General features: G+C 41.2%; 1 protein-coding gene across 2 annotated transcripts in view; it reads left to right on the plus strand.

The window, feature by feature from the left end:
* The first annotated feature begins 10,103 nt into the window (after positions 1-10,103).
* The window catches only part of LOC306803448 (synaptotagmin-9-like), a 64,063-nt gene continuing 52,217 nt past the window's right edge, over positions 10,104-21,949 (plus strand). For both annotated transcript variants that reach the window (XM_079308854.1, XM_079308855.1), the window contains exon 1: positions 10,104-10,390. In XM_079308854.1, the coding sequence (XP_079164980.1) occupies positions 10,243-10,390 (148 nt within the window). In that variant the 5' untranslated portion in view covers positions 10,104-10,242. The remainder of the gene's footprint in view (positions 10,391-21,949) is intronic.

The following is a 21,949-nucleotide window of genomic DNA, read 5'->3' on the forward strand; positions in this document are numbered from 1 at the left end:
TGGGCTCATTTGGTTCAGGAGTGTTAGTAAGAAAAATAAACATTCTGGGAGAGTCAAGGAGAAAAGAATTTAAAAGGTGAGTCTTAGTTCCTTCCCCCCAGCTGGATCCTGGGTGGTCACATAGAAGGAGGTACCTGGCACTTGCTTCAGGGAGCTCTCTTCCCAAGATGACAATCTTTGGTTCAATGAAGACAGTCCCACTTTTATCAGCAAAACCAAAAAACTCCAAAACACTCTGAATAAAGCATGTTTTCTTCCCATGCTAGAACAGGAGCTATCATGCAAGTCCTCTAAATCTCAAATAATGGAAAAGATGCTTCTCCTTCCTCTCTGGTTGGATGAAGAAAAGGAAAGTTTAAATTCAGGTACAAACTGTAAATATAACTCTCAGGTCAGTAACTCTCAGCTTAAGAAATTACACTGATTATGTAAGGCTACAGTAGTTAATTAACATTTATTAATCAATGTTAGTTTCAGTGTTAAAAGCAGCAAATCCAATTAGAAAAGACTGTTTCTACATTCACACAAATATGGCTTATGGAGACATAACTGAGTGTAAATCTTGACCTGGTAATTATCAAAGTCTTTACTGTGTAGTTTTAGATACTTTGATCAAAGGTTAAAAAACTCCTGTGAGAGATAGATGAGCATTTGTAAAAAAAAAAAAACAGGGATCATATTTCATTATAATTTCTCCTTGTTTTCTGAGTATCAAATTGTTGGACAGAACAAAAAGTTCCAAGATCTTTTGATGAATATCTTAAAACTGTCTAGTTGCTATCAATAACAAGATTAGATTCCTGTACCCTTGATATTTGGCGTGTCTGCCAAGGAAGAGCAAAGTTATTACCAATAACATCTTTGTTATGTAACAGAGAGACATAATTGACAGTTCAGTGAGGAGAACTATCAATAAAAAATCATATCACACATTCCTTAGTTTGCTCACATCTGTACTTTGATAAAGTATACACTGAGAAGTAGACATACCTGTCTGGTTCAATCATTTTGTATTTATGGAGTGAAAGTGAAAAAAGAGCAAGTGTGATAAGTTAAGTCCACTGTGTGATTCAGAAGAAAGAGCTGTAAAGGTTTCATCTCCTAATCCTTTGGTTCTATGCAGCACTGCAGTGCTGAAGTGAACCCACAATTCACAATGGAAACCTAAGATGTAGAGGACAAGATGAGATCCATCTTGAACTAAAATCCCCATACCCCACACAGACAAAGAAATGTCAGAACTGACTGCTGCAAGGTACTGAAATGTATTAACACAGACACCCTCACAGATCACTTTGCTTTTACCCAGCTTGAGGAGTAAAGGCTGTGGTACAGTGTGAAGAAAGTCACCACTTTGAATATATTTTAATATATATATTCAAATATTGAATGATGTCAAATGGACTGCATTTGGAATGAACAAATCTTTATGTTTTCTCTAAACTTAATACACATTCAACAGCAACTGTAAAAGGCATGTTTGTTTACTCAAGAAAAAATATTTTAAATCAAAATAAGTTTTTGCTAAGCTGAACCACTCTTAAGACATCAATGTAAAATGCTTTTGTACGATTTTCATTTGAGACAAAAATGCATTCTCACTTAAATTCTTATCTGGTTAGATCACCTTCTATTGCACAGAAAACTGCATTCACTTTCCTATATGTTGTGTTGATTATATTTTAACCCATTTTTCTATGTAATCATATTCAATTTCTATTTGAAGAAGCCAGAAAACCAACAATTTTTTCCCACCATTATAACATCATTCTCTTTTTGAAAAGCTTATGAAACCTATTTCTTTTAGCTTTTTCTCACAGGCAAAGCTTACAAACCATCATTTTGTAAGATTACTTTTTTGCTTCTCTTTTCTGGAGACTCTTCAACTTGTCTACATCAGAAAATGCAGTATCCAAAATTTGTGTTAGATGAAGCTTCAGCATTTTCAAATCAGGATAATTACATCCTTTGTCTGTCATGCAATATTCCTCATCACAAACTGCAGAGTCACATTTGTCTCTTTTTGCAATAGCTTCACATTGTCAGCTCACTCTGTTTGTTTTCCCCATGAGCCTAAGCTTGTGTTCCAAACCCTGCTCTAGCCAGCACAAGTACAGGGTGGATAATGCATTCTTCACTTTTTATTTTCTAATATGGGGGAAAGAGGCCACTGACTGTAACCTACAAATCATGGAGTCAGGCACACAACTCAGCAAAATTCAAATGAGCTCTGTTACTGACCGAGGAGATTTCTGGCATGAACCCACTCCAAGCACCACTGCAAAGACAGCCCAAGGGAATACTGGGACCAGCACCACACTTGACACTTCCCCTCTTTCCTCCAGCTGGGCTCCATCAACCACCTGGAATACTGCTCAGAATCCTCTCCCAAAGGCAGGCACTGCTCCAGGAGGGCTAAAATCAAAAGTCATAGTAGCCAAAACAGCAAGATTTCAATATAACAGCACCTTGTGTACATCACATTACAAAAGGTGAGGCAGGAGGCATTTCATCACAGGAAATATTTTTTTTTCCTCAGGTTCTGGCTCACAGAACAACTTAACTTACAGATATTCCCTCTGCCTTGCTTAAGTTTTAACTCTTCTGGCTGCAGAGATGTTACTGTGCTGAAAAGAACTGAAAATCTCAGTGCCTAAAGAAGAATAAACATGGCTCTGAAAGCTAACAGCAGCTGACACAGGCTGGAGAACATTTCTCTGACAGCTTCAATATTTAACCAGAAAAGTATAGAACATGAATCTCAATTTCCTGTGTGGACTTTAGTTCCTAGAGTAACTAATGGCAAAAGAAACCCTTGTCACATGGAGAACTAGGTGCTTACCTAGTTTCTTAGCAAGCAACTCATGTTTTCCAGACAGTCATCATTCGTGAGAATTTATTTTTAACATAAATTCTGCTGTAATATGAAAGTCCAACTGCTACCGATTGTCAGTTTTCCCTAGATTTAGGCAACAATGTATTTTGGGAGTATGACTCAGGAAAACATTCACATGACCAAGTAAAGCAGGTGGCCAGGACCTACCACACAGCATCAGCTTCATCAGAACATCCTCAGAGAGGGAAAAATAGCTCCTAGCTGTTTGGGGAGATGATCACAGGGTGGAAGAAAAAAAACTCTTCTAAGGTATAGATTATAATTATTACAACAAGGAGAGCAAACTGCAGTCTTTTGCCTCAGCTTCACAAAGAGATACATTTCTAAAAAACACTATTCTGCTGATGGAAGTGTTAATATTGTGCTGCCAGGAAGTCTTGAAAAAAACTCATTTACACAAGGGACCTCAGTCATAAGTTTAAATTATGCCTCTGCCAAAGAAACAGCTTACCTGCTTCTCCCTCAAAAGTATCTCACAAAGAGCACAGCTCATTTATTCCCTCAATGTTTCAACTGCAGTGGGGGAAAGGAGCTGTTTGTCTATCGGGAAGGGAGATGCCCAAGATCCCATAAAAATCTCCCTGTCCCATGCAGTTTAGCATCTCTAAAACAATCTATCCCCAGTTTACTTATGAGACAAGATGAAGGATTTTGGGTGGTGTCTCAGTCATCTTCCTTCTTCTTCATAATTTCAGGCAGTAGTTTTTGGTTGGACAGTCAGTGCTGCACCGAGGGTCACAGGAATTTAATTATTGGGTTAAAAGTATAAATAATAGAGGTGTTATTTCTACAATGGACTGTTTAGCTTTAAGAGACCTTGCAGTTAGCTGGATTAATCTTCCATTTTGCTTACTTTTAGCTGGTAACTAGAAGTGTTGATGAACATTCTGTACTTTTAATAAGATTTAATAAACTACCAAGCCTGAACATGAGAAAATCAGATTCCTTCTAGTATTTTTCACTCCTAGCTCTGAGTAAAGACAGAAAAAAAAACTCCAGACAAACCACTAATTAAGTGGTGCAAAACACACCACCTTTCCAGGGTTGTTCCCTTTAACTAGAACCAGAAGTATTCTGTTGTTTGCAACTGCCTGCATGCATGTGCTTCAACTCCAATTTGAATTCCTGCTCATGTCAAAAGGGATTTCACACCCAACCTCTGCCTTGAGCCCAGCACAGACACCATTTGTACATTTCCTACCTCAAAAATACCTCACAGAAATCATACTCTTGGCTATTTTTAACCAATACTGTCTTCTGGATGGATTCTAGTTTATTTGATTATATATTAATCAGAATGAAAGATGGATCTAAAAGGAATAAAAACTTTCATCCATCCACAAGAGGACCATTTTACTTGCAAGCAGAGCCCATCTGACCTGTCACTTAATTTTAAAAGTTTTCTAGATTTAGCTATCTTTCAAAGAAGTTCATGACTAGTGATATCTGTAAGTTACAAAGCATTAATTAACCATGAATCAAAAATGAGGGGTTTTTCCTCAGAATTTTGTTTGGGTTTTTGTTTGATTTGGTTTTTTTCCCTTTTTTAGGTTAAGGTTCTGTTATCTCCTAAAGTCCAAGGATAAGAGACTGTATTCTCCTCACTGAAAGTTACTTCCTTAGCATTCTCTCACAAATTGATCAAAACAACACCCAATATTTTTACTTCTTTTTTTTTGGTTAGGGAATGTTAATGTGTAGCTGCAGGCAGCTGAGTGGAAATACATCAGCAGAGCTTTCCTGCAGTCCACATTATGACTGAGCTCAGATATTTACTCATATGAACTATACCACTCAGTGAGATTGTCAATAAGAGTTAATTATATAAAAGTTCTACTGGACAGTGTGATAACAATTTTCAGACTATTTTTTTCCAGATGATTCTGCTTTTTGAACTCGGGGAAAAAGATGTTTTAGAGGTAATAATATTTACTTTATTCAGTGGCTTTAAGAAGTGATGAGCATGGTTCAGGTTTTATATAGAGTCCTGAATACTGGCTAGACTGTTGCAATTGTAGTATTTTTCTGGGCACACTATTTTCAGTGACAGGTATTGCATCATCAGTCCAGCCTGCAGGAAATGGGCTCTGTATTTTATGCATTTACAAATTATCAAATTACACTAACCTGGGTTTTTTTTTACTTACTGGCTGCCAAAGCATAAAACACAGGATTAGCTCCTATTTTATTGTCTGGCTCCCATTAGCATGTTCATATAAATAACAAATTTCAGGGTGAGTTAAGACACCCCATTTTCAAGAGGCTCTTTTCTGATATCAAACTTTCATCTTCCTTAAGAATTTGGATATTCCAGCACATGAGGAGTAGGAAGAGTGCCTCATACTCAGCATGATGACTCCATCAACTTTCACTGGGCTACCTTCACCATTCAGGTCCAAAGTTAAATTCTGATTTGTTAGTGTAGCAGGCTATCTATGGCTCCCATTGGAAGCAAGGAAGGCTCTTCAATGGTTCTTTTGTGTTTATTGGCAAGAACACAGAGCTGGTGCACAGGGATGGAAAGCCAGACAAAATTGCAGAATCCAGAGGGGAGATAAAAACCACTGACTGCAGAGCAGGACTTTAAATCCATGTGAGCAGTCAATAACAAAAACCACAAACCACAGACTTGGGAATTCAACAATTCTCCTCAAGCTCAATTCACTCTCAAGGCTGAATTATTCAGTACACTCCTTTTTTTTTTTTCTCCCAGTAGAGTTTGCAAAAGCTGTCAAGGAAGAGATTGTCAAATTAGAAGGCAAATCAGAAGAGATGTGTTTTCCTCTCTCTTTCTCAAGTTTTAAGGAAGCTTTCTTAAGCTAGATTAAAATTGCATGTGACAAGCTACAGCACCCAAAGTACTCTCTATTAACAATGTGAATGGTATAAAAATCAAGCAAAAAGTAGTGGTAATTTGTTATAAAGAGGTCATGAAAGTTGTCATCATACCAAAGAGCTTGTATTCTAGTTTTTTGTAAGCTGTTTACAGTCTTCTGGGCAGGATCTTCTACTCAAAGCTTGCAACTTCTCCTCAGGCAGCAAAGTTTTGTCCAATGGCAACCTGGGGATAAGAACAACTGAACAATAAGGGAAAAAAAAAGGAACAAAAAATCCCACCGATGAGCTGCAGTCTTGTTTGTGCTCATAACCTTCATTCAGACAACTCATTCATTATCCACATCCCTTCAGCTCACTCTGCAAAATGCAGCTGAGTCCCAGTTGTACCAGGACATTGGCTGTCAGATGCACACTCCTGATCCTCTGGTACAGCACAGCTTCTGGTGACAACTGATGGCATCTCAGAGCTTTGACACACTTTTCCTCTGCTCAGGAGGGACACTTTGCTCTTCCTTCAGGAGCTGCTGTGAGGAAGCTCCCTGCCATCACTCAGAAAACCCCCAAATGACATTTTACTCATTCTGACATGGGAACAGCTCACAAGCCTCCTGTAGAGGGAAGTACAAAGATCAGTACTATCCTGGCATTTAACACTTGTTTCATGCATCACGTTTTAAAATGTGAGATGTCAATAAATGACACGTGAGTACAAATAAAAAGCACTAAGATTTTATAAAAACCATGATGAAAATACACTACTATCCCTTCTTTCATCAGAGCATGTAATTCTGATCTCAAAATCTTCAAATTACTCCAATGTACTCAAACACAGCTATTTTTTTTCATGTTAACATCATCATAGTGATGATACCACCTTCCCTTTAGTTAACACTAATTTGTTTCCGTATGACCTCTAGAAGTCAGTGATGAGGGAAAGCCCAAATGGACACATATTTTCTAACTAACTTCCCCTTAAAAGCTTTCCTAAAACCTGTGAAGAACTAACTCATTTCAAGAATGACACTGCTCAGAAAATCATCATCTTAAAAAAAACCCCAATTGTAGTCACTCAGATTTCCATTTCTTCTATGTTTACCCAAGCATTTTCTACTTTTCAGCAGCAGCAGCAGATGTATCCATTAAGAATAGAAGGTAGCTGTATATAAGAGGGAGAGTGAGGCAGAATGTCTGGCACAGCCAATAACAGATTTTTGGTAGATGCATCAATCCTTGAGCCTACAATGGTATTTCTTCCTCCAGCTTGGACTACAGGTGACTGCTTTTGGTGAAATGGGCTCCTCTAACCACAGCAATGTTCTTGTTTCCAGTCATTTCATCCTCCTTTTTAACTACAGATTCACAAACTTTGATTTCTTGGAGTGAACAATAAATTTTGCTGCTTGTGTTCCATCAGTGACTTAATCAGTCTGTGTTTTCTTCATTTCCTGAAATACCCCTGGCTTCCCTTCTTCCCTTTTTTTAATGAAAAAGGTACTCCCATGATGAGCTGTGCCCAAATGGCCAAATATAATTCCAGCAATTATAAACACTCAACACAAATACTTGATAAGTTCTGGTTGCAGCATAGCCATAACAAAAAATTCTGATGCAAGCTGCCTTACTTGCTTCCAGAAATGCATTTTTTTTCATGAAGGTGACTTCATGGCCAGCAATCCTTTGTGTTGCTGCCAGAACACTGGGGAAAAGCTTCATTTCAAGGAAAGAAAGATGAATGTGTCAATTGATGATGACAGAACTGTTGTAGGTCAAACAGTTAAACTTATTCTGAGTGTGTAGCAGGGGATATTTTTCCTAACTTCTGAGCACACTGTATTGTGTAAGGGCAGCTCTGAGCTAAACAGAAAACAAAGCAGACTTACTGTGGTCAGTATGGATTGTAGCTCTCAGGATAAGGTTAATAAGAGCATCCCACTGCATCATTCAATTACTTTCTAGGATCAAAGTTAATTAGTGCAGCATTCATTAGGGATCTCATATGGTAACATGGTCCCCTTGATTGGGGAAATCTGCAGCTGACACAGGAGTAAACTAGGAGTGCCTGCAAGAAGACAAACATGCAATCAATGATAACAAAATGGCAGATATAACCCAGCTCTCACAAGGAAGATCAGGAAGGAAATGTTGCACTTGCTTTGAGACACAGCTGATTACATTTACTGCTGTTATCTCCAGAGACATGGGCATTGGCTCACACAGTGCACTTAGAGCTCAGAGCTTTGGAGAATAGATGCTTTTGTTTACAAGCAGCAATGTCCAAATAGTTTCTCTCCTCCATCAGACTGAAAAATTTCCATCTCCAAACACCTGTATTACAAACATCTCAGCACCTTCAAATTGCTGCTATTAAAAAAAAAAAAAAAAAAAAAATGAAGCAAGATTTTAGTCATAGGAGAAGGATAAAGAAATTACCACTTCATCACCAGGCTGTCCAGAGCTCACTCTGCAGCAAGCCCAAATCCCAAGCTAGCCATGAGCTTGTGGTCCCACAGGATAAAAAGCCACATTCTGGTAAATGCATTAGTATCACTTTGCAGCTGATGTATTTGTCTGTCCTGGACTGAGGTCAAGCTATAGAACAGCACAGCTGTCCTGGTCACAGCCAAACTACCAAACTATAGCCAAATAATATGTAAAATAATGCAAAAAATGATGGTCACATTGTATACAGTAATTCAAAATCTTGTCACACATGACCACTGGACCTTGTATTTTACACATCTCTGTCAGTTGCCTTTGACAGCTCTGTCCTCCCTCCTCTTGGACATAACACCAGCATTGGCCTGGACTTGATTTTGTGTTACAAATTAGCAAGTTTCTGCCTCTAGAGAGTTTACCTACATGTGAATAATTTGACAGCCCTCCTGCTTTTCCCTAAAGGACATTCTGGTACCTCTAGCTGTACCAAGTTCTTTAAAATTTGTCCCTTCTTCAGTGCAGCAGGACTGCTGATTCCTGATCCCTAGTTTCAGAGAAACAGACAGCAAACAGAGAAACTGACAGCACCTCTTACAAATTGTCTTTCTCCCTGCATGCTTGGAGAAACAAACAAATGACATTGGTTTTTCCAGCACCAAGATGAATATTTGTGCAGCATTTATTGAGGCCAGTAGAGAGTTTCACACTACTAGATGTGAAAACACACACTGATTTCATCAAAATCTCTGTCCCTCAAAAATATGATTACAGTGGCAACAACTGCAACAGCCACACAGTACTTTATTATCTATTATTAATGCTTAACAACGACAAGGCAGCTGAGTGAGTTGCCTGATTGCTGGTGGAATTATGCCTGGCTTATACAATCGTGTTTTATAGACATCACTTTTCTATTAAAAGGGGTGATGGAGGGGGGAATGCCTTTCAGACATAAACAATGTCTCCAAAGCACTCGGAGGCAAGTAAACAACTTTTCTTATTAATACCCTCTCCTTTCCCAAAATGCATCTCATTCCGATGATATACTTTTTGCTTCAAGAAGAAAAAGAAAGCTACTAGAAGACGATGCTATTTCTAGAACGGTTATCAGCAGTCTTTAAACAGGAGGCTGAACATCCACTCCGGCCTGAACTTTCTGAGCTCACCGCGGCCTTTGATATTTACCTAAACTATTATAAAAGGGAGAGAGAGAGAGGGGGAAAAAAAATGAAGTTAAATGGAGCAGCCAGTTCTCAGTTTCACCCCTCATGACACCCACCCATCCTCCCAGCCTACAAGCCCAGAAAGCGAAGCAGCACCTTACGGATCTCCTACTCGGCAGGATAAACATGCCTAATGGCAGACATCTCCTCAGCCCCCACCTCCTCCGGGAAGGCTCCTGCCCTCCCCTCCAGCTACGGCTGAGCTTTCCCAGCCGCGCTTTTAACTCCTTTTAACCCGCCGACACCAATGCGCCCAACCCAGACCGGGCTGCGCCTCCAACATTTTCCCCTCCCGACTGCGAGGGCGCGCGTTCCGGATAGCGAGGAGCAGCCAAGCGGCACAGCGAGCGGGATCGCTGCTGAGCGGGATCGCTCCCCGGAGGAGCCGGGCTCGCTCCTGGGCGGGATCGTTCCCCAGAGGGGCCGGGATCGCTCCCGAGGCACAAGGCGCTGCGGGCCGGGCCTGCCCGCCATGGGGAGGCGGCGGTCGGGGCGCTGTCCCTCGGCCCCCGCGCTCCGCCAGCCGCTGCTCCGCCTCTGAAGTTGCCGGGCGTGTGCCGGGGCGGCGGGGCAGTCCCTGCCCCCGGGGCGGAGAGGGGCGCGGCGGCCCCCGCCCGCTCCGCTCCGCCGGCAGCGCTGCGCCAGCGCGGCTGGGCGGCCGCGGCGCCGGCGCTCCCGGGCCTCGCGTTCAACTGGTGGGACCCCGGTGCGGCCCCGGCCCGGCCCGGCACGGCCCGGCACGGCTGAGGAGGATGCGGGCGGCGGCGCGGCGGCCGCAGGCGGGCGGCGGGCAGCGGCGCGGCGCCTGAGCGCAGGGCTCCGCTCCGCTCCCGAGGATGCTGCGGGGCGATGCCCGGCGACAGGGAGGACGAGATCTGCCAGAAAGCGCTGCAGCTGCTGGCCGAGCTGTGCTCCGTCGGGGCGGTGGAGAACGAGAACTGCCGGGATTTCATCTACTACCTGCGGGACAGAGCGCGGCCCCGCCTCAACGACTCAGGTACGGCCGCTGCCCTCGGGGGCGGCGCGGGCACCGGCGGCCTCTCCGCGGGCCCGGCTGCGGGCGGAGGGCGAGCATGCCCGGGCGGGCGGGGAGCGGCCTGCGGGCAGCGGGGGGATGCTCCGGGTTGGGTGGTGGTGCTGCCAGGCTCGGTTCTAGCGCTGGCGGAGATGCGGAGCCCGAGCCCGCGGCGGGCGCAACTTTGCGCGGCCTCTGCCCGGCTGAGCCGCCCCGGCCGGAGCCGCTCCTGCAGGGCCGGGGCGAACCGGGGCTCCCCCGCTGCTCCCCCGGCCCTCGGGGTTCAGCCCGTTTTAACCGGAACGCGGTTTAACCCAACTCCCCGGCTCCGTATGCCGCTGAAAAAACACCGTCCCTCGCGTGTCTGCAGCAGATGTGCGGGCTGTAGGTCGGACAGGATGTACGCTGGGTTGGTTTCTGTGTGTGGTTTCCGCATCGTGGCACAGCACTCCTGCTTAAAAACTTTAACTTAGGGATGCTTTCTCATCAGGAAGCTGAGCTCCTTGTGCACAAAAACGTGGAAAGACTGAGGGGTCTGCCTCTGGGCAGTTTGGAGTAGGAGCTTATTGCATTTGTTTTTACATCATCGAGTTGATTTTGCTCAGTATGAGGAGAAATGTAGTGAGCTAAGACAGAAGTTGATAAACGTTTGCAGCGCTGTTACAGCAGAGTGTTCATTGCTTCATTATTCTCTGGGATAAATCAGTCCTTTTAGCATAGGGCAATCTAATGACACGCTGTTCTTAAATACTTTCCTGTAATTTGGTAGCCTGAAGTAACACTCAGAGTGCAGCTTCCTGACAAATCCTTGGATATGCTGAAGGCCTGGAGAAAACAAGTAAAAACTAAGTAAATAAAGATTCAATGGAGGGAAAAGATGTGCTGTCACAATAAATGAATAAGGAATTTTCCATCATTCAATTTGCTTGTATCCAAAGCTATTTGCAGCCATTCTGGCTTTTCACTACTTAAAATATTCAAATTGGAGTGATTCATGCAATGTTTGATAGGGATTCTTTAAAAGTAGGCAAATTGAATTGTTTGGTTCATATAGGCAGATTTAATTACTTTGTTCATATAAGCAGTAATTTTTATGACAGACACCTGTGATTTTCTGTAATTTTCATTTACTAAAGGATCAGTCACGTATTTGTGTATCAGGTCATGGTTCTGAAGCTGTCTGCTTAAATCAGTGCTCGCTGTGGATACAAAACTACTTGAAATGTATATGGAGACTTTAACCTCTGCCACTTGGATAACAGCTTTTCGGATTTCTTTCAGAAGCTACCTGCTTTTTTTTTTTTTTTTTTTTTTTTTTTTTCATCAGCCTCGGGCAAAAAGAGTACCTGACATCTGTTTGGGAGTGATTTTAAAACGTGGTGTGCTCAGTAAAAATTGATCACCTCTGCCTAAAAATGAAAAAAAAAAAAAAAAAAAAAAAGTGTGTTTATTTCTACCTGTTTTGCTTGAACTGTTATTACACAACAGCCTTCCAGTGTTGTTGCAAACCTGCTCAATTACACAGAGCAGCAGTCCCTAACCTTCACCAGCCAATGTGTAACAACACCGAGCAATTATGCTGCAGGCAGCATCTTCCCATTGGCCTCAAGCTGAACGCTTTTATTTTTTTGCAGCTGCAGCCAGTCTCAGAGGGTCTAGCAGGCAACATGTTACCCAGAAACCCTGACCTGGGAAATACTTCAGTGAGGTGGTCATGCCAGGGATTTGTAAATTTACCTAATCTCGCATTTCTTTGATTAAAATGTGTTTATTGTCCCAGGATGGCTTGTTTAGCTGGTCCTTAGTTGTGGTGCCGTGGGCTGTAAGAGCACATGCCTTCCAGAATGAAGCAACACAACTCACTGAGAAAGGGCAGTAAACACACTGACCAAACTGGGCAGAATGGCCTTAAAAAGCCCTGGCAGCTTTTATCCATATCCACATCCATTCCCTTTGCAGCCACTAGAGGCCTAGACAGGGATGTGGACAGAAGTGGTGCTGAAGGACAGCGTCTCCTTATCAGAACTGGGCAAGGGATGCAGCTGTCCTTGCTGCAGCTTCCTGCCCCTCGGGGGAGGAGGTGATGTGCTTTATCTGAGTACCTGGCTCTCAGGCCGCCCAAAACGGAGATCTGAACAGATACACAGAGTCTGAGTGGAGAAAAGTGCGTGATTAGGTGTCTGATGAGGTCCCTGACTAGGTGATGTACAGGAATTGATGCTGAGGACATGCTTTGGAAAGTGTTGCTGAAATGAAGTGGCCACGTAACGAAACCCGGTGGCAGGGCGGGTGTAGACAATGCTGCAGCACCTTTGGCTGAAGCCATGGGTGGATGTTGGTTCTGTGCTCTGCCAGGAATTGTTAGAGAAACCCAGCCCTAGCTGAGGGGCTGCTGAGCCTGTGTTTGTGTCCAAGCTCAGCCTCCCAGTGCCCTCAGCCCCACATCCCTGGAGATCCCTCCTCTCTTGCCTGGCACCTGATGCACTTGGCTGTGGGACTCAGGCCAGGAGGAGACTGCATGCTTGTGGTGCACATCTTTATTTTACAGTTTTTCAGTGTATTTCAGTGTTTTTCCCCTGTTGTGGGGGGTGCTCCACGTGCTTTGAGCATGAGTTTAAGGTCTAATGAGATCTGGGTTTAACACACTGGTCCACTGGATTTCAGGGGTGACACGAGTGAGTCAGATTTTAAAGCTCTTCAGAAAACTAAAAATGCAAATTAGGCATTTAGTGAAAAATCTTCAATTAGTTCATTAAGAGTTATATGTCAGAGCAACCTTGAAAATCCCAAGAGACATCCTTAAGCATTTAGATACCTTAATAAGCTGACTCGTTTTCTGTTCCATTGTAAAATGTCAATAATATTTCTGTATCACAGAAGGGCTTTATGAGGGTAAATTGCAAAGTCTGAACACATCAAGTATGTAATACATTCATAAAGGAGAGTCAGATGGACCTCTCAGAGATATTCAAGGAAAAACAATGCTTGTCATATGGGCAGTTGAAAACAATCACTCAAGATCATGCAATATCACCCCATGATACATGATAAAGCAAATATTGTAGAGGAGGAATGAGCTGAAGAATTCCTTCAATGTGTAAAAAAAGAAAAACCCAGTAAACCAAAAAGCATCAACAAAATCATGAAAGTGGAAAGTCTTGATAGAGACACTGACCATTAAAAGAGGAATTAAGACAAAAAAGCTGCTTACCAAGATAAGGGTTCTAACAAAAGTCCAGGTCATCTATCATAGTGAATTTTCATTAATTTTGGAGTAGAAAAATTAATATAAATTAAAAATAAAATTTTCATTTCTGTTGCTTTGGATTGCACATCTTGAGGATGAGCCATCAAGGTCTTACAATGTTCTTAATTATGTTCTTTAAAATTGACTAATAGAGGCTGAAACAGAACACATGATGAATATTGTGGGCATAGTGATGGCCATTAGGCATAAAGTGTTTTACAGGTCATAAGTATGAGATTTTTCACACTGACAGACAGCCAGATTTTAGTACCTGATGGAGATAGAGATAGTTGACACTAAAAAAATTAAAAACTCTGGAAATGGGATGGATATTGAAGACAGGGAAACTGCAATTATGGTCTGGCAGTAGAATTTAAGCATTTTATGAATCAGTACTTTACTTTTTAATGTCTCCTTTCAAGCTCAGGACAGAGAAAAGCACAAAGAAACAAAAAGCCAACGAGGCATGAATGTGGCCTCCCAGACCTCCTTGGAATGTGAGAGCTGAGGATTTCTGTGGAGAGGGTTCCAATAGCTTGAATTCAGAACTGAGTTTAAAAACAAAACCTATTGCAGGAAGTAGTTTGATTCCTTTAAAAAGGTATTTTAAAACTTATATACCTTAAATTGCTTCCTGATCCTGGAGCATAACAAACTGCAGAGTTTCACCAAGACCCTAAGCACATCTAGATTTATCTGGATAAATGCAAAAAACATTTACAAGTTTTAAAGACATGAAAGACATTTGAGTGGGTGAAATAACTTCCAGTATGTTTTTTCTTTATATTTTCCTCACTATGAGCTGTTACTTTCCCTATTTTTTACAATTTTCTTTTCCTTATAGTATTCAATGTGTCCTGCTAGTGCAGGGTTTTGTAGGATAGAGGACAAGTGCAAATCATATTTCCTGTCTTGAGGTCAAATGAATGAACACATGTGAGGCCCAGGTTCCTTTGGGTTTTGAGAACCAAAGTGCTCTTTCAAGAGTTGAAAAAAATACAGTGCTGATATGTATTTTAGACTAAAGATTTTCTCTCTTGAAAAGTCAGGAACAAGATTGAAGAAGAAAAAACAATTATTTCCTGTTGCTTGAATTCTAAAATGCTCTGCTGTTTAATTCCCTCTAAACAAAGAGGCTCTCAGAAACTTTCCTGTCATATTGGAGGAGTTTTTTTTCCTTGGAAAAGGATCTGTTTTTTTCTGTTTTAAACAGATTGCTAAATTTTGAAACAAATTGTAGAAAAGAGCAAATAGTGTTCAAAGTAAATTAACTACCTGTACACTTGATAATGACTTAAAACTATAGTTAAGATAAATCAATTTAAATAAAAGTAAAGATTTCAATTGATTATAACCACATACAACATTTTCCTGAAATGCATTTTTGGGATTTCAGGTGTTTAAGTTACAATTTACTCTTCAGAACTAGAGAAAAGGACGACTACAAAGATTTTCCTCAGGATAAAACTGGGCTTTGATCAGGCTGGAACACAGTCATGTTAAATAATGTTCAGATATGAAAGAGCCCTGCTCTGCTGAGATCACTTTGTGTTTTCCAGACAGTGTAGCAGCACTTTGACTTGAGAAGCCAAACATGAGGAGTTTCCTGCAGTCCCTGTGACCAAAGCTCCCTCCTGGACACTGTGGGGAGCAGAAATGTTTCAGTCTGTGAGAAAAAGGCAAGAGGAAGGTGCCTTCCAGCCCTTCTTGGCCTCTGCATCCAGTGGGGAAAGTAGGAGCTTGTGGGATTTCCGTTTCCATTTTGGTTTTAGGATTTTACCAAATGTTTGTTTATGGTCTGCCCTTATACCCTGAAACTATAACAAAGTGTTGACACTGTTAAATAGACTGGTGCCAACTACATCCCTATGTATTCAACAGGAACAAATGTTTTTACTCATATACAAAAATACTCATATATAAAAAGTAATTGCAAGCCCATTTGTGAGGGAATTCTACAAGTTAGAGAAACATGCTAAGTGAATCAGAAATCAGTGTTCTCTGCAGCCACACAGTGAACAAAATATCCATCATTGTACCAGCCTGAAGAGTAATGACCTTGGAAAATTAGGATGCCTGGATAGCACACAGTCTGTCTTACACCTGGATTCCTGTCCCAAGTGCCATTTGTGCTGATGAGGAGCAATAGGTTAATTTAGCCCTTGTACATACAAACTGGTTTTGCCACTAAATCTTGATCACTGCATTTGTCAATAGCTCCCATTTCAATGGGATTTGAACACTCCTTGTAGAGGGGAAAGAATTTTCTAATTATGCTTTCCTTAGAGTTACCCATAATCTTTGTGCAGGCCACAAAATTTGTCACGAAAAGCTCTGATTGCTTAAGCAGAGGTGCTACTATGACAGATTTAGGGATTATTAATTCCTAAAAAACCCATGAACTTGTGTTACAATAATGACATTTTTAGAATTTTATGATGGCAGACTACTGAATTGTTAGGTATTTGTGTGATCCACACATTTAGTGACCCAACTACAAATGATCAGCCACACATTCCCCTGGATAGCTTTCTGGAAAATTCCTTTCCAAACTAATTTGTGTGAGTTTAATTACACTGACAATTCAGAGACCTAGAAATGTAAGTCCAAAATTATTGCTGTCATAACAGCAGATCTGCTTAAACTCAGTCTCGAGGCTGTGCAGCTCTGCACCAACTTTGATGTGCAATATGTAGAGCTGAGCACAAACTGCAATTTATGTATTTTTGCTTAAAACCACATTTCTAGGGTTTAGCTCTTCCCCTGCTGAAAATAATGATCATTGTTGATGTAGTGCAAAGCTGTACTTAAGAACATTGCACTGTATGTCTTTTGCTATATTTTGTTATTCATTTAAGCTTTTCTGTGGCTTTATTTAGACCAAAGAGATAAAGAGAGATTATTTTGACCTAAAGCTTTATGTCCCTTTTATATTGCTAACAAAATTTTAGTCCAAGGGATAAGAATTTAGAATAATTAATTACAGATGCTGTTAGTTGCAACTGCGTCTCCTGAAGTTCATCATTTTACAGGATCAATCTTTATTTGCATCTTTGTAGCACTGTGAAGTAGAGAGTACTTGATGCATTTATTTGGAGAGTACAGAAAACAAGTGTAATGTATAAGAGGTGGTGGTTTGCACATTTCTTACATTTGCTCTGGTCACACTGGATACTGTGTGGCTTAAGCTGCTCCAGACGTTCAGCTGCCTCTCTTTTTTTGGATTTAGGCATTCATTAGCCAAGTGAGATCAGTTTGGTTTCCTTTGGCAGACGTGCACACTGCAGGATTTGATCCTGTGTGCCTCCCAAGGTTAGCTGGAATTCAGAAATACAGTAGATGCAGGCAAAACTGGCATGTGTGTCTGTATGTTTTAAGCCAATTTACAGCTGATGTGTGTCTACCAAAGATAAATGTTGGAGGAGTCTCTAATCTGTCAGAAAAAGCTTTCAGATTATTGCTGTAAATCCACCATCCTAACAAAACAAACAAACAAACAAAAAAGCCAGACATTGATGATTTTGGAGTTAAAACTTTCAAAGGGTTTTTTAAAAAACCTTCCAAATTTCTTTTTAAAATAAAAAGAAGGAAGTTTTGAACTGGGATAATTCTGCCAGGATACTTTTTCACTTTCTTTTTGTTGAGTTTCACATGCACACAAAAAGCCTCGCTGACTTCTCTTGGATAAATGTTTCTTCAGTTTGTTACATGTCCATCAGGGAGATTGTTTAGAATATCCTAATTCTATCTTACAGTCTGTGCAACTCCACTAAATACTACCTTACCCCTGTGATGGACCTTTCCTGTGTGATATTTACAATTGTGTATAAATATACTAAATATTTGTCTTTGAAAATGTCTTCTGGTAAACCAGTCTTCATCATTCCCATTCAGGTTACTTTGTGCTGGTCTCTCCATCCCTTTTCTAAATTAAATAAAATCTCTACATTAAATTAAACTAAATTAAATTAAACACATGTTTGTCCATTGGGGTGTTCCCACTCCCTTTCTCAAGCAGCATCATTTTATTTGCTGCCCCATTTTTAATCTCTTTAATTCATCTCTGGTTTAATTCTCTGAGTTCAGCCATATAGTTTGTTTTCTTCTCACATTTAGTGAAATTTCAGAATGCAGTAAGAGTTTCAGTAGCTGTGTATCAGGCAGTACATAAATTTTGACCCTTTAGTCTTGCACACTTTTCTCACTGGGCATCTGTCTGCATCTATATAAAATTCCTCTAGAGCTCCCTTTTAAAACTTTCTGCTTCTTTTATCATTTGCAAGAGGTTCATGGCTATGGAGTTCATGGTCTCACCAGTACATATTAAGCCATTCCAAAAGCTGTTTCTCACATCTACCCAATTTTATAAATAATTACAACTTGTAATTCCATACAAATTACCCAGCTATTGTAGAAAGGAATGTACAATGCAAATTAGAAAATGATCAATGACACCAACAGTCTTATGATCTTCTGTTGCCGTTTGTAGCAGATGTTTTACCCATTTAGAAGAGGAGTTTATTTTTTTCCCCTAGAGAAGTGAAATGGATAAGATTAATGCCTAGTTATTCCATCTCTTTTTGGGAAGCCTACCCTAAATAGGCTGATCTCAAGTATTCATTATGCTAAGTTCTCTCTGCACAGCAAAAAGGAAAAGAGTTTCCTGAGCCTGGCTGCAGGGAAATGCAGCAGGTGTTGAGTTGTTCTTGCTGAGTGCTGTCCTATTCCCTGTAGTAGGGCTGATGTAGGTTATGTCTAGCTGTGGCATTACCTGCTGTAAAGAGATTTTAGGTCCATTAGCAGCTAAATACAAGAGAAAACTGATCTGGCATTGCTTCAAAAATATGTAAAGCTCTAAAGAGAAAATTCTCTTATCAGTACAATTCTATTTTTTTAAGCTATACCAGTTTACTTGGGGTAGTACAAGACACAAATCTAAACCAGTTGCACAAATTTTGTTCACTGCTGTGGTTGTGCTCTCTCCTGCAATAGATCATGCCATCAAGAAAGGTTCCTATTTCTCCAGATGCCACTAGGGCATCTATGATAACAAAAATCTAGTGGAAACTTTTCCTCCTTATTTTCATTTTAAGTTCATAAATATTGGAGATAACTACTGTAAAGTTAAAAAGAGGCAGAGGTGAGAAATTAGGCTTAGCAGGTAAACAGAAGGTGAGGGGCTGACCCAGTTTTGTCCATTTCTTTTGTTTGTTCTGAGTTCACAGACATTTCACAAAGATTGGTGGAACCTTGAGGTGCAGCAGGCATGAGCTTGGTGCCTGTCACTTGTTCTGCTCAGGAGATGGACCTGAGGAGCAGAACAGGCAGAGAGATGTAAAACTCCCATTCCTGAGGGACCAAAAGGCACCAAGCACACTTGCTGTCACTTGGAAATTAAGTTCTGAGGACCTGTCTGTGGGGACATAGTGAACAGGAAAGGCTGTGGATATACCATGTTATACCTCTATTGTAAGAATTTCTGTTTTATATTACACCAAAACTTGCCCTTTTTTTTTTTTTTTTTTTTTCCCTGATTTTTGAAGCCTTTTAAGCTTTTTTGTGGAGTTTGCTGTAAAAAAACCAATAGATAAAGCAGGTCTGTCCAAATTCTTTGTCAGTCTTGGGCTCCTATCACGAGTTTGTGCTTTGATGGTGTTTTTTTTGTGGGTTCAATACCTTTCTAAGCCAGCCTGAGAAATCAAGATTTGATGCTGACATTTGGGCTGGGCTAATAATGAAGGAGAAAGCTTGGCCATTGTGGCTTCCTTTAGTATGGAAAAGCTGTCACCTTGAGCCTTCTCTGTGCAGCAGCATCACTGTTCCTGCCAGCTTCTCTTAGCTGCAGAAGGTGTAAGATTTTTATATCTGCTCTCATGCTCAAGTTAATGTCTTGTTCCTGCCTACCTTATTCGTTCTGTACCTGTCTCTTGTTCTGTTGTCATTGTGTTATAAAGAGAGAATTGACTAGTCAAGATGATTTCTTTCCTGCTGCTGCTAGGAGCCAGTGATGATAAAATAGCTAAAAGCAGCTCCCAAAATAGCAGTGCACAGGTATAGGTTTGCCAGAGTGATTTGATAGTGATTACTCTATTGGTCCTTCTGTAGTGTTACCAGTCAGACCCAGCACTGTGAACAAAAACTGCTCTTTCTTCCTTTGATGGATTTTTCTTCCTTCTTTACTCTTTTTCTTGGGAGCTGGAAACCAGAACAGACCTTAATAGCAACAGGACTGGCAACATCTTCAACTTTTCTTTCTTTCCCAGATTAGGGGGAAGCAGGGGATTCACTTCTTATCCTAAAGGCTCTGCACACCCAGAGATGAAGCAGTAATTTTGTTAAAATGGAAGGCTTGGGATTTAACATTTCTGGTTGTTTGGCAGTTTTAGCTCCCTTTTTTCTGTACCCCTCCCTGTGTGGAAGATTTCCAGTGGTAGTTGTTGCCATGGCACTAAGCAGGACAAGGTGTCTACTCCAGTCTCAAAACTGGATGTTTACGGCCGTATTGTGAAAAATGATCCCTTCTGACAACTCGGGGTTGTTTATGCAGAATTAACACACCACTCCTCTTCTTCCAAAGTGGAGAGAGGCTCTTCAGGTCATTCCCTGTGTGTCAAGACAAATGTGAGCTTCAGCAGTGCTGGAAAAGCCTTGGAATTAGCTGTGTCCTTCCACTCCCTCGTTAGCTGTTCAAATGAACAAGCGCTTCACGCCCTGCCGAGCAGCTGATTGGCCTTGGAGGGAAGAAGCATCTGAAGCAGTATTAATGTTTCATTCAAAATCATGAGAGCCAGGGAGGAGGGGAATTGGGGAATTCAAAACCCCAAATCAGTCCTGCCTTTTATTTCTCCAGGTCCCGTTCTCTTGAGCAGCATCCCTAATTTTCTTCCACACTTGATTTCCTCTCAGGACAGTCTTGCTGCCTTTGTGAGATGTTTTTGCCAGGGGTAGATTTAACAGCTCTCTTCCTTTTGTTTTTCTTTCTCCATTGTCTGCTTCTCTTCTCCAGCCCTGTTGACAGTATCTGCTCTGACACATGCTGTACAGGAGATGGAGAGGCAAAGAAACTGTGCAGTCCCTCCATCCTCTACTCTTTTCCTCTCTCAAGTCTTCATTGCTGCATCAAGGCTGGTGAAAATCTCTTTTTATTTGCTCACCGAGCAAAGCAGATCAGAAAGCTGAAAAATTAGTGCCTTAAAATGCTATCTCAAAGATATTTGAGCAAAGTGGATGTGATAAAGCAATCAGTAAAGGAGTGTGGTGGATTGCATGACAGCAAGAACAGCCAGCTGCATCTGGGAAATATGTAAGTCCTTGGACTCCAGCAGTATAAAACTTCCAAAGCTGTAAAAGAAGAGCAATTCTGTCTTTTTTGTGGCAGTCCTAGCAGTTTGAAACGTGGTTGGCAACTAATAATTGCAATCATAGAATCATTGTTAAAAGAAGCATCACCTGACAATGGATGTCCACGTAGGATCTTGGATTGGTTGTACATAGTATAGCACATCCTGGAGTTGCTAAATTAGCAGATGGTGCTAATAAATAAAAATAGTTTTATTAGGACAGGAATAGAAACAAATGTTAGGTACAGAAGTGTTGCATAACCAGCTCTGCTGAGCAGGGAGGCACCCCTTTTGCAGCATTTCCAGAAGTACTGTTCCCAGAAAATGACAGCAAATAGATCCTAAATCCCTAGGTCATGCTGAGATAAATATTAATACTGTTTGTTTTAAATGTTTCTTATTCTTTTACCTGTTTGGAAAAAAAATCAGGGGAAGAAGCAAGCTTTGACAGAGTATTTCCTGACTCAGCAGTTGAGTGAAAGGAATGATGCTGATGCACTTGGTTCAAGGTAATGGAAGGACTTTACCCCAGCAGGGGAGGACTGTGAACACACCAAACAGCCTGCCTGTAAATCCTGCTAACCAAATATTACTCAACAATATGTTAATGCAAAAGTGTTTGACTCAGGAATGTTTTTTAGAGACAGGAGTCATGTTTTAGTTGGCTGCAATAGGTTGGGGACTGTGAAAACTAAGGCTGTTTTTTTAACTGTGCACTCGAGATGTGATCATGTAAAAATCTGTCAGTGCTGTTTTTCCCCGCCCTTTCAGCTGCTTTTTCAGTACTGATATGCAGTAAAAATTCCATCTAATGCCATGTCTGTAATCAGCAGAGAAAGCAGGGCATGTCTCAAGTGTGATGTCAGTAAAGCACTGAGCAGAAAATGGCCTAAAAAGCAGAACACAGTGGGCCCAAGGATTTAGGTGGAAAGTAGCCTGCCTGAGTATGGCTCA

The sequence above is a fragment of the Erithacus rubecula genome (assembly GCF_903797595.1).
Source record: "Erithacus rubecula genome assembly, chromosome: 6".
In the NCBI taxonomy this organism is placed as follows: domain Eukaryota; kingdom Metazoa; phylum Chordata; class Aves; order Passeriformes; family Muscicapidae; genus Erithacus; species Erithacus rubecula.